Below are 12,739 nucleotides of genomic sequence, written 5' to 3'. Positions count from 1 at the left end.
GTGTGTGTGTGTGTGTGTGTGTGTGTGTGCGTGTGCGTGTGCGCGCACATATTTCTGTATATACACACGTATATGCATATGTGCACAAGTATATGCATATACACCACATATGTACATATACATATGCATGCACACACACATATACGCACATGCACATATGTCTATACATATGCACACGTATATACATATGCACACGTATATACATATGCACACGTATATGCATATACATGCACACATATTTGTATGCATATACATATGTATGCTTTGTATGTGCGTATATAATATATACACATTTCTGTATATGTACACGTATATGCATATGTGCACAAGTATCTGCATATACACATGTAGATATACATACACAAACATACGCATATGCATACCCATATGCATGCACACACACATATAGGCATATACATGTCTATATATACACACATGTATATGCATATGCACATATTTACATATACATGCACACATTCATGTGCATATACATATGTATGTTTGTATATGTGTGTGTGTGTGTGTATATACACCCACACACACATGCATAGAAAATAGAAAACTAAGGTTAGAAGGGACCTCAGGAAGTCTAGCCCAACCACCTGCTCCAAGCAGGACCATCCCCAACTCTGTCATCCCAGCCAAGGCTTTGTCTAGCCCGGTCTTAAAAACCTCCAAGGATGGAGATGCCACCACCTCTCTGGGTAACCTGTTCCAGTATTTTACTACCTTCCTAGTAAGAGAGTTTCCCTAATATCTAACCTAAACTTCCCTTACTGCAGCTTGAGACTATTTCTCCTTGTTCTGTCATCAGCTGTCACTGAGAATGCAGTCTAGATGCATCCTCTTTGTAACCACCCTTCAGGTAGTTGAAGGCTGCTATTAAATTCCCTCTCGGTCTTCTCTTCTCCAGATGAGGTCCCATTCTCTCAGCCCCTCTTCATAAGTCATGTCCCCCAGCTCCCTCACCATTTTAGTTGCCCTCTGCTGGACTCTTTCCAATTTGTCCACATCCTTTCTGTAGTGGGGGGCCCATAACTGGACACAGTATTCCAGATGTGGCCTCACCAGTGCTGAATAGAGAAGAAGAATCACTGGATATCCAGGGGTCAAACAAACCTGCAGAAGAAAAAGCGGAGCAGTGCATTGATGGGAAAAAAAAATAGGAAAAAAAAAGCATAGTAGCACATACATAGGCACCGTGCGCCACTCAAACATGGAGCTGGGTGGCCGGGAGCCACGCTGTGGCTGCTGGCCAGGCTCCATGAAGAAGAATTGCCGTTGTTGCAGCCTCAGGAGGCCCCAAGAGCCCCAGGTAAGGCTGCTGGGGCCAGCCCAGTGCTGGCCCCAGCCTCTCCTACCCCACCTGGGCTAATTTGGCACACATCAAAGCCTCACTGTACCACGTGGTACAGACGTTCCCTAGGGACAAGTACCGCTGATACTTGTCCCTAGGAAACCAAATGTCCACACTCATGTGGACACAGCCCCTGATTTCATCCCTACACACTGAAGGAATATTCTACTTCATAGTTGTGTGTCCAAGTTTCCCCTTGTAAGATTTCTTTTTGTGTTGTAGCTCACTGAAGAGTTCCCTGCTAAGTCATGCTGGTCTTCTGCCATACTTGATAGTCTTCCTGTGCATCAGGATGGTTTGTTCCTGTGCCATTAATAAGGTTTCTTTAAAATACAGCCAGCTCTTCTGGACTATTTCCCTTTTCAGACAGGTATCCCAGGGGATCCTGCCTGTCAATTCCCTGAGTGAATCCAAGTCTGCTTTTCCGAAGTCCAGGATCCTTATTTCGCTGCTCTCATTCCGTCCTTTCCTTGGGATCCTGAAGAAAATCATCTCGTGGTCAGTGCTGCTTAAGTTGCCATCCACTTCCACATTGACCACCAATTCTTCCCTGTTTGTGAGCAGCAGATCAAGAAGAGCATGACCCCTAGTTGGCCTCTCTAACACTCGAACCAGGAAGTTGTCCCCAACACTCTCCAAAAACTTTCTAGATTCCTGTGCATTGCTGTATTTCCCTCCCAGAAGATGTCAGGGCGATGAGAACCAGGGCTTGTGATTGGGAAACTTCTGCTAGCAGTTTGAACAAAGCCTCATCCACTGTATTCTCCTAGTGTGGTGGTTTCTTGTGTATTTGGGCCTACTTTTTAAATACTGGGCTTGCTTTGTCTGCCAGTTGTATAGTTATTTTGTCTTCAGTAGCCAAAATGATACTGAGGAGTAAGGACTATTATTTGTTAATAAACAAATTTAATGGAAGTTGAATTCTACTTTTGCCCTGTATATATGATCGTGGTTTACTGGGCTGATACTAACGAGGATCCAATAACAGCACCCCCATTGTACTCTAGCACCTTCTTCTTTTCCAGCAACTGAAGTAGTCAGGGAAGTCGGAAGCTTTTCACCATGAAGCTGCTTCTGCTTCTGGTGCATTATGAAAGAACGAGGTGTAATCCATAACAGAGGATAGGAGTATAAGGCACCCAAACTGCAACTCCCGAGAGGCACTGACAAGCCATATTGTATCAATATAGTTGATGTCATTCTTTTATTTTTTCAATAGAACATTACTATTTGCTATGAAACAAGCATACTTTTTTGTGAAATACTTGTTTTGTTAAACAATCCAGCATTTGTAGAAATTCCATTTTGACACAAACTTTTCAAAAATCCCTTCTTCCACCTTCAGTAAGTTCTGCCCAAAGTAAATCTTTCTGGCTCTGTGGAATGTATAGTTGACAAAAAAATCTATGTATGTTTAAATATGGTATACTACTACTATATCAGTTAACATGTTGTACTTAGTAGGCCTTGTCTACTAAGATTACATGGGGCAGCATTTGGCTTTGGATCCTTTATCTGGATAGAAATGATGTAACAAAATGTTAGAATTCAATCTATTGTAACGTATAGATCTTGGTAATTTTTGTTTACTTCTTGATACTTCACCCTCCCCCAGCAAATATATTAAACAGTAATTTCATTGTGTGTGTTAAGCATGGGAATTGGAAATTGATTAAAATTGAGTTTATATATGTATGGGTAAATTGTACTTCTTTTACAGGCATTGTCCATTATATTTAATAGGTAATCTGGATTTGCCACCATTTCTTGTCTATAATACTTTTTTTTTCTTATTTCTAGCTAATATATGACAGTTTTGCTCAGTACCTGGTAACGGAAAAGGGTTATGATAAAGACTTGCTGACTGTAACTCCAGAAAACTGGGATTTTTGGTAAGTATTTTAAAAACAAAATCAAAATTTAATTTCTAACTCCAATTTGTATGGATCTTGCAAAATAATTTCTTGATATTGCTATGGTTGTGAGATCCAACACAGAAACTATACACAGTCATTTATGTGTTTAACTTGAAATGGAGACTTGAATCTTTATCTGCCATGTCCCAAAAAAGTGCTCAGATCACTGGGCTATAGAGTCAGTCTCTAAGGGTTTTGATCATTGGCACTTTATTTGAATTGTTCTTTTTTGGTGGTTTGTTGTCATGACTAGTCCCAGGTAGGGTTCTATGTTTTAATTGCTTTTAGCTCAATTTTTAAAACTTTAACTTTTATTTTTAATAATAAAGTTTGATGAAAGTCAATGTCTCTTTCTCTCTCTTAAATTGACTGATTAATATTAATTATTTATATAAAATAGAACAGCTGCAACAGGAGAACTTGGAAAGGTGCACCCCAGAATAGCCAGTGGTCTGATGGGCTGGGTTCCCTCACTGAATTTTGGAAGCTGGAATTCAAAAGCCTATTCTTAATGAAGCAGAATGGGGATTTGATCCTTGGTCTCCCACTTTTCAGCCCTAATCTATTGACTGTTCTGGGCAGTGGAGTTATGGTGATAGCATTTCTTTCTCCTCTCTCTCCTCCTTTTTTCTTGTCTCTATTCCCCTTTTCCCTTGTGTCCTTTCTCTCCTTCTTTCTTTCTCTCTCTCTGTCTTCTCCCTGTGTTCTCTCCTCTTTCCCTCTCTCTTCTCTCTCCTCTTTCCCTCTCTTTTTCCTCTGTCTCTCATTTTCACTACATATTTTATCCTTGCTGAAATGGATAGGTGTTCCATGGAAAGGTTTTGTTTTTATAGATCAACATTTTTTTTTTCTGATGAAAAACCATTTTGTCAGAACATTTCCAATCATCTGTAATTTCAACCCGTGCTCTCCAAGCAGTGTATTTATACCAGGCTGTTATTTCTCATGAGTTACCTGAGACCTACAAATATTTTGTAGTAGCACATATATAGGCCTTGGTCCTGTAAGCTGATGCATGCTGGTTGATTCCTGTAGTTATGTGTAGCTTCACAGAAGTCTACAGGCCTTTGCATGGACATAGGAGTCCATTTTGTGGATCAACCAGAAGGGCTTGTCTTCACCATTACAGTCTCCCAGCACACATCTGTTTAAGCACAGCTTGGCCAGACTATACCCATTTATCCTGCAGGAGTGCTCCAAATCCCTGAGTATGCAACTGAGAGGCAGCTCCAGGCTTGTCTCTAGAAGGCACTCTCAGCATACTGGAGACCAAGAGCAGGGCTGAAGGATGAGCCCAGAGTAGCCTCACTGGTTCATTTCCTCTATGGTTTGGAGCATAGCTGCAGACATGTATTGGCAGGGTGTGCTCAAAATATGCAGGTGTTGGGATCCACTGCTACTGTAGTAGAGGCAATCATATGGCCTGCATGTAGCTGTACATTACTTTGTGATGGTTCAGAACTCCTAGTTGGCCTCATCCCACTCTACTCCTACTTATCTGGTAATGAAGGAAGGAAATCGCACTGATTTCATTAAAAAAAAAAATAAAGCCACTATTTTAGTTGTTAAACTCCAGAAACTGCAGATTTTTTTCAGAATCTAATTATATATTAAATTTGGCATTACATTTCCAATCCTTAACTCCCTCAATTCTGCAAATTGTTTACTCAGCTTTTTTCCCCATGTGAAACTTCAGATGTCATCATTATGTGAAACTGTTCAAATATTTCTGAAACATTTCCAGATAAATGAGATGTACCTGTTATCTTCTTCTCTGTTGAGCTACAATTAAACTTTCAAAGGTATCCCTTTGATACTTTAGGTGGTCTTTTCATGTGTTCTGGGGATGGGGGGGGCACTTTAATTAGTGTGGCTCTCAGGAGCCACTCCAGTTAAAGTGCTGGCAGCGTCTTGTGTATTCAGCAGTCCTGCCCTTCAAAATGGTGGAAAGGGTGCTTTAACTAAAGCTTGCTGAATGAGCTTTAGTTAAACTGCCCCTGCTGCCATTTTCAGTTGTGGGGACGTTGAATATGTGAGAGGCCAAGGCTGCTATAGCGTGCTAATTACCATGGTCCGGGAGACTCGATTAAATGATGCTCCTCTGATATGCTGTAATTACAGCACATTTGGACAGGCATTCTACATGTATGCAGGCACCCTTAGTTGTTAGGACTTCTTGAGTTTAACTCAATTGATTGAGTTTAGCCAGTAGCAAGACCAAGTTGTCCACATGTTTGGCTCTACCGGCCAGATGAAGGATGTGGGGATGGACTGCAGGTTGGATTGGGCTGTGTGCTGCCCCTGTGTGCCAGGATCAGGCCCTGGGGCAGTATGGGGCTATGCTTGCAATCCTAGCCAGGTGGAGGCTGTGCAGGGTTCCCATGCCTAGTTGGGATCAGGTTCCAGGGGCTGTACAAGCAGTATAGCACATAAGGCCAAGGCCCATGGGCTCCCCACAGGACCTATGGGGAGCCCCATAGATCAGATTCTGTGGTATTGGGGGCCACAGGCCAGATTAGGCCCCACAGATAAGATTATGTGGTGTCCCTACAGGCTAGGGATTGAGCACCTCTGATTTATATCACTTTTCATCACGAATAGTTAGATTTGTTTTCCTTAATGTTAAAAAGTGTCTAAATACACCTGCTTGATTGTGAAATTTTGGCCCTGATCCTCCAAACCTTTATAATGGCTACATACACATGGAATATGGAAGTACATGAATGATTACAACATTATTATTTTTATTTGTAGCTAAATTGTGTACTAATTCCAGATGCATATTGTTGAGATATGCTTGATTATGTGTCAGACTATATTTGAGGTGTAATGTCTTTTCTTCCTTTTTTTCTCCGTTTTAAATCAAATTAATTTTTAGCTGTAAAGGCTTGGCTTTGGATCTAGAAGATGGGAACTTCCTTAAACTTGCAAAAGATGGAACAATTTTGAGGTAATAATGCTGAATTTTCCTGTTAGATGTCTGTAAAGTTATTTTCTTTAAAAAACCCCAGTATCTCAGTATAATAATGGTGCAATTACTGTCCTAAATTGAATTCATTCCTAAGTTTAAATGTCAAGTGCTGCACATATAATTTGTGCTGAATCTGTTTTTAATATTACGTAGGTAACTATAACCATTTGGTGGCCTGTCTATTTTAGTTGCTATTGTGGAACACAGCACTATTTTTGAATAGCCATTTGATATTTTTGTCCTGCACTCCATCATGATATCTATGATTTGCTACTTAGTGCTGTAAAAGTATTTATTTTTCAGTGCTCAGAGGTTGAATGGTTACAATTTTTTAAGTTAATTTTGTTCTTATTCTCCAGTATTGCAAGATACTATAAAGCATACAAATAATAGTCCTGCAAAAATTAAAGCACAAGTTTAACTTTCTGTTCCCTGAGTACAGGCAGTTCTTGACTTACGACGTTTTGAGTTATAATGTTTTGCACTTACAACATTTATAAATTAACACCCTGTTTCAACTTTATGACATCAGTTTCGACTTTGCAATGCTTGGTTTGATGCAACGTTATGCCAGCGACTAGTTCGCTGCATTGCTTGTCTCCCTGGAGGACATCTGTCCAAACTTCCTTGGACACTTTCTTTAAGAAAGCAGACAAGACTCCAGAAAAACTTGCAGCCAAGACTCCTGAGAAGACTCCAGCCAAAAACCCTTCAAAAAGTCCAACCAAGAGCCTTTCAAAAACTCCAGCAGTCACCTCAAAGAAGTTCTTCCAAATCAATATGATTGCTATTTAGAATATAAATACATTAAAGTAGCTATATTACTCATCTATAAGTGATCAAGTACAAAATTCTGGGGTATTTTTAGTGAAAATAGGGTATTGGGCCTTGGTTCAGGGACCAATCCCCCATTTATAACATTGTTTCTTATGAGAAAATTGGTTCCGAGTTACAACAGTTTGACTTAAGACGCGGTTTTCAGGAACCAATTGTATCGTAAGTCCGAGGACTGCCTGTAGTCTCCTTAGACCCACTGGAAGTCATTTTTCTTTATTTTGCCTAAAAGTAAAATATTTGCATTTTTTTCCTTTTTTTTTTTTACTTATATTGTTTCACTACCAGCAAATAGGATAAAAGCAAGCATAATCTGAAAATAGTCTTTTTTGGGGTTTTCTTTTGGTTTAACCCCCCCCTCCCCCAAATGATAGGGGAGCATCTTTTTAATTTTTTCCCCTTATGTGGGCTGTTGGATTTTCTTTTTTGGTTTGCTTTTCTCTGAGGCATTCTCTAGACCATAGCTATGGCTGTTATTTTTTAACTGTGGTGCCACAATGCTTTCTTTGTAATATAGGGCAAGGGTTTTCAACCTTTTTTGGTTGGTGTACCCCTGGTGGCTGGTTGAGAAGCAGGGAGTCCCCCAGCTGGTCAATGAGTGGGGGTGGGGCTTGTGGCAAAACTGGAAGCACTTCCAGTGAAACCGAAAGTGTCCCTGCTTCTCTGCACTGGTGCCACATACCCCCTGAAGTCTTCCCAAGTACCCCCAGGGGTACATGTACCCCTGGCTGCCAGCCCCTGATATAGGGTGTGGTCCTTTTTCTAGTATCTTTTGCGAATATAATAAACAACTGCTTCCCTTTTGTTCCAGATGTAGGGCATTGGCAGTGTGCTTGTCACCCATACTTCTACCTTTAGCATTCTGTAGAGCTTTTTGTTATTTGAATTTTGCTCCTGGAAGCGGTAGGTTATGATTTAAGTGATGATTTGGGATTTTCTTTAGATAACACTTGCTTGTCAGTGCCAGGAACTGGACTTTATGACTCGGAAGACCTCTTCCAGTCCTACGTTTGGTGCTATTGGGATGAAATGCAGGCAGTCCTCAGACTTAGGATGCAATTGGTTCCTGAAAACCACATTTTAAGTCGATATGTCGTAAGTCGGAACCAGTTTTCCCATAGGAACAGTGTTACAAATGGGGGGTTAGTTCCTTTATGATGGTCGATACTGCATGCAGCTGGTAAGTGGTGGAAGGGGAGGTGGAGATCAGTGTCTCCCATGGTGAGGGAGGAACTGGGACTGAGGCTGGGACTGGGACCAGGACTGGGGCTGGGGCAAGCGCTGCCCAGCCTGAGTGAGGGGCGGGAGGTCATAGCCCCTGCTCCCAGCACTGTCACTGCCAGCCTGGAGCACAGCCTGGTACACCGCTGCCCTACCCCATGCAGATCTGGGTGCACACGCCCCCCATGCCCTTAAAGCTGCAGCTCATCTGGGGGGTGCAGGGAGTGAGGGCGGCTCCCTCCACTGTGTGTCACTTGTCTGGAGGCTGTGCAGAGGCTGTGCCCTGTGCCCATGCTGCCCTGACTGGGCATGTGTGGGGGTCGTGTGCCCCCAGATCGGGGTGGGGTGGGCAGCAGAGTGGGGGCTATGGAGGGGCTGCAGCCACCCAAAATTTTGCTGTAACCTCACTGCCCGCCCAGAGCGTAGCCCCAACCCTGCCCGCCCCACCCCGTGCAGATCTGGGGGGGCCCCTCCCCATGCCCTTCCGGACCAGCAGTGGGAGGAGCGGTGGGAACCGTCGATTGAGCTGCCAGACAAGCAGCATGCAGTGGCAGGACCCACCGCCCCTCCCTCCCTGCACCCAACTGGCTCCGTCTGGGCAGTGCTTGCCCCAGTCTTGGTCCCTGTCCCTCCCTGACTGCGGGGGGCATTGATCTGCCCCCCCACACACCTCTTCCCTTCCCCCTCCCCTTCTACCACTTAACAGCTGCACACAGTATCAGCCATCATAAAGACGAAACCCACATTGGAAACATTGAAATGGAGTGTCAATTTATAAACGTCGTAAGTGGAGTTTGTTTCAACTCGAAAAGTGGTAAGTCGAGAACTGTCTGTATAGACCTTTGGAGATGCCAGGAAAACATATGGGCATGTCTGAGATCAATACAGGAGAAATGACTGTAGGATTGCACCACATCTTCATTGGGAGAAAAAAATATTTTATAAGTAGACTGATTAAGGGACTTTTAAAATAAGACTGACCAGACACTGGCTGTTAAGAATTAATACTTGGAACTTAAAAACCAAGGGTATGGACATTATGAACAAAAGCAGAATAAAAGGAGACTATACATTAACAGCTCCATGTTCTAACCCCATGTGAAGTGGAAGCTAAAACCATGGTGATTTTCATTCAGAGGAAGAGGGGTAAGTTAGTATGCTTAGATTTTACTTACCATAGAATAAGAGGGTAGAAACTGGAGGTTACTATGGAGCAGATGACAGCTGTAAAGTGGATAGTACAGGGGAATCTTTAAAGCGAAATTCCTTAGATGAAAAAGTAGAATTTATAGTCTTATTTCCAAGACAGCATAGTCAGATTTATAAGGGAATCTCTGGGTCATGAGAAGGTCAAGTGTGACATTCGAGAGTACACTCCTCCCTTTCCCCCAGCAAATCTGAGTGGAAGTAGGAGAGGAGACCAACCCATGGCCCAGCCCTGTAGTTGATTATTGCAAAATTCTCTGCATAGTAGGAAATTAGAATGAGATTAGCATTTTTAACTGTGACAAAATATATTAACTAGGGCAAGCCATGGTATGAAGAGCATGACTCCTGAAGAGATCTTGGAGACTTATGGAAGGAAGGAATGGAAGCACTTTAAAACAGTCAGTGGAATGATCTCCCGTACAGGTATTTGAATCTCTTTTACTTGGATTTTATGATCTTGGAAACTTTTCTAACCACTGCAGGACTCATTAGGGTAACACAGTCTATTTTAAACAGTTTTTGATGTTAGGAAAAGATAAAACAAGTTGCTGGCTTGTGCATTGGTAATGGAATACGTAGCTTTTCACCTCAATTTCTTGGGTTCAGATAAAACCCAAGTCAGCAATGGATGGAAGCTGTCAGTAATGGATGGAAGCTGTTTGCTCCACGTAAAACATATTGGTAATCTTAGTCTAATCTGTTTGTAAAGGCTAATGCTCAAATGCATTTCTTAATCACTGAAAAATTAAGTTGGCCTCCTTTGTGAATGTTAATTTTATACAGCATATGAAACTAGTCAGCCAAATGTAAGAACTTGAAGGATCAAAGCCATAAGTCACATGCATAACTCTATTGTGTGAGTTGTTCCAAGGGAGTATCTAGGATTGTTTAGCATGGCATCTGTGTGGTTCTCTGCAGGACTGGAGTCCTAGGGTGAGATTCTGTCTTGGTTTTCCAGGAGGCCCAGCATAGGACTCTTTAGACTACACAGACGCAATGTTTTCATGTTCCTGTGTATAGTTGTTCCAGGGACAGAAAACCCTCCTGGGCAATTTCAATAGGGTGTAAATTATAGGAAGCTGCTTTAATTTTCAAAGTGCTACTTGTGGTAATCCTATTCCTGTCTTGATTTTACGTCAGGATTTGTATGGAGCACCTTGCAGGTGTGCATCATAATTCTGTTTCTGGTTTCTTGCATTGGAGGGATCTTTCTCTGTCCGACTTCATTGATTTTACAGCATATGACGCAAGTCTGGTCTTTTTTACCCACCATGCAAAGCTGAGTGTCAGAGTGAGAACTTCAGCCTGTGGCCTTTAAAATTTTAATTTAATCAAATATTCAAAATCTCACTGATTTGACCCAGAATGGCAATTTTCTTTCCCTACTGAATGAGGAAAAAAATGAGTAAAAAGTAAATGAAGTCATACAAGAAAAGTAACATAGTGGTGTCCAATTTTAAATATTCAATGTCTATTCCTGGTTGAAATTCCAGTAAAGAAATGTATAGTAGATGTAAATGTGTATTTTATTTGGAGGGGGAAGAAACCCCTACAACATTAAAACAAACCTTTTTTTCTTTTTCTTTTTTTGTAGCTAAATATTACTTCTATGATAACTATTTTGACCTACCAGGAGCCCTTCTTTGTGCAAGGATTGTTGATATCTTAGACCAGGTAAGAATTCTGTCATTTGAAGGAGACAAATATATTGTAATTTTTTCATCCCCCCCCATTCCTAAATATGTTCAAGTGTGGGGTAAGAATTGTGATGGATAGTCATGACATTCACATGGATATTCAAAGAAGTGAAATTTAATCTGAGTTGGAATTCTGCATTCCAATTTGACATGGTATATTTGAAATAAAAAAGTTAAATGGTGTAGCCAAAATGTACTCATCCACCAGCAGAGGGAACTAATAACTAGTACAAAAGTAGCAAAGCATTCATCTCCCTTAAATGTTATCTTCTTTTGTCCTGAAATGGCATGTTTTAAACTAGTAGGAAATTGAAATATTTGTAAAGGCATGGAAAAACAGATAAATTACAGCAAGGGAATAAGAGATGTGGATTTACTGTGCCTCAATATAGGGACTGCTGTCTGCACCTTGATTTATCTTTTGCTTACTGCGGGGTCAGAGGATGCAAATGAATAGTTACCTTGGAGCCACAGATGGCACAACAGATTTGCATCCCTTTTTTGACATTGTAATTCCTTTGTTTGTAATACCCTAACTCTTTCAGTTTAAGGGATTGTTAACAATGATGGATTGCTAAATGAGTTCAGAAGGTTTAAATCTTCAGATAGTAAACTTTATGATGTACATGGAAATAGATCTGTAAAGATGAAATATCTTTTCAGTTTGCAAGTACTAATCAAAAGAACAGATTAAGTTGTACTGGCAAAACTTGTTATTGTAGTTAGGGCCTTCTTACATGGTAATTTTAGGGAGCTTCTGGAGCTCTTAAACCCTGAACTGGCCCTAGGTTAACACCTTTAAGTGGCTTAAGCACCCATTATGTGGCTCAAAGTTTTGCCACTCCAGGATAGTATTATCTCTGATCTGCACTACCCAGCTCCTGTTCCATTAAAGTGTAACCACTCCCCACAGTTGTGCTGCTCAAGTTGAATTCTTTCAGTATCTCCTTCAGTGGCTCCTTTCCCATGTGGTATTTCTGTGCACAGCTGAAGATTGATAGATTCATAGATTGTAAGGCTGGAAGGGACCTTGGAAGATCATCAAGTCCAGCCCCCTGCACTAAGCAGGAAAGATAACTGGGGGTCAGGTGACCCCAGCAAGGTGACTGTCTAGTCTCCTCTTGAAGATTTCCAGGGTAGGTGATTGCACCACCTCTGGAAGGAGCTTATTCCACAGTCTGGACACCCTGACTGTGAAGTTTTTCCTCATGTTGAGCCTGAATCAATCTTCCAGGAGTTTGTGGCCATTACTCCTGGTGTCCCCCTTGAGTACCATGGTGAAGAGTTGCTCACTGAGCCCTTGATGTACTCCCCTTGTGTAGCAGTAAGCTGCTACCAGGTCTTCTCTCAGCCTTCTTTTCCTCAGGCTGAAGAGTCCCAGATCCCTCAGCCTTTCCTCATATGGCTTGCCTTTTAAGACTCTTATCATATGGGTGGCTCCTCTTTGGAATCTAACAAGGATGTGGACAAGCTTGAAAAATCGTGGTGCCCAGAACTGGACGCAGTACTCCAGCTGTGGTCTCACCAGTGCTGA

At 41.7% G+C, this 12,739-nt stretch overlaps 1 protein-coding gene across 1 annotated transcript in view; it reads left to right on the top strand.

The window, feature by feature from the left end:
* Positions 1 to 12,739, top strand: part of LOC109299575 (dermatan-sulfate epimerase) — a 435,657-nt gene that overhangs the window by 5,153 nt on the left and 417,765 nt on the right. Inside the window, exons 2-5 of the mRNA XM_019520065.1 lie at positions 3,156 to 3,249; positions 6,152 to 6,223; positions 9,825 to 9,931; positions 11,103 to 11,182. Of these exons, the coding sequence (XP_019375610.1) occupies positions 3,156 to 3,249; positions 6,152 to 6,223; positions 9,825 to 9,931; positions 11,103 to 11,182 (353 nt within the window). The remainder of the gene's footprint in view (positions 1 to 3,155; positions 3,250 to 6,151; positions 6,224 to 9,824; positions 9,932 to 11,102; positions 11,183 to 12,739) is intronic.

The sequence above is a fragment of the Gavialis gangeticus genome, unplaced genomic scaffold, assembly GCF_001723915.1.
Source record: "Gavialis gangeticus isolate Ggan-Ray unplaced genomic scaffold, GavGan_comp1, whole genome shotgun sequence".
Taxonomy (NCBI): domain Eukaryota; kingdom Metazoa; phylum Chordata; order Crocodylia; family Gavialidae; genus Gavialis; species Gavialis gangeticus.
The sequence above is the reverse complement of the archived record's forward strand: the minus strand, read 5'-3'. Positions and strand labels throughout refer to the sequence as shown.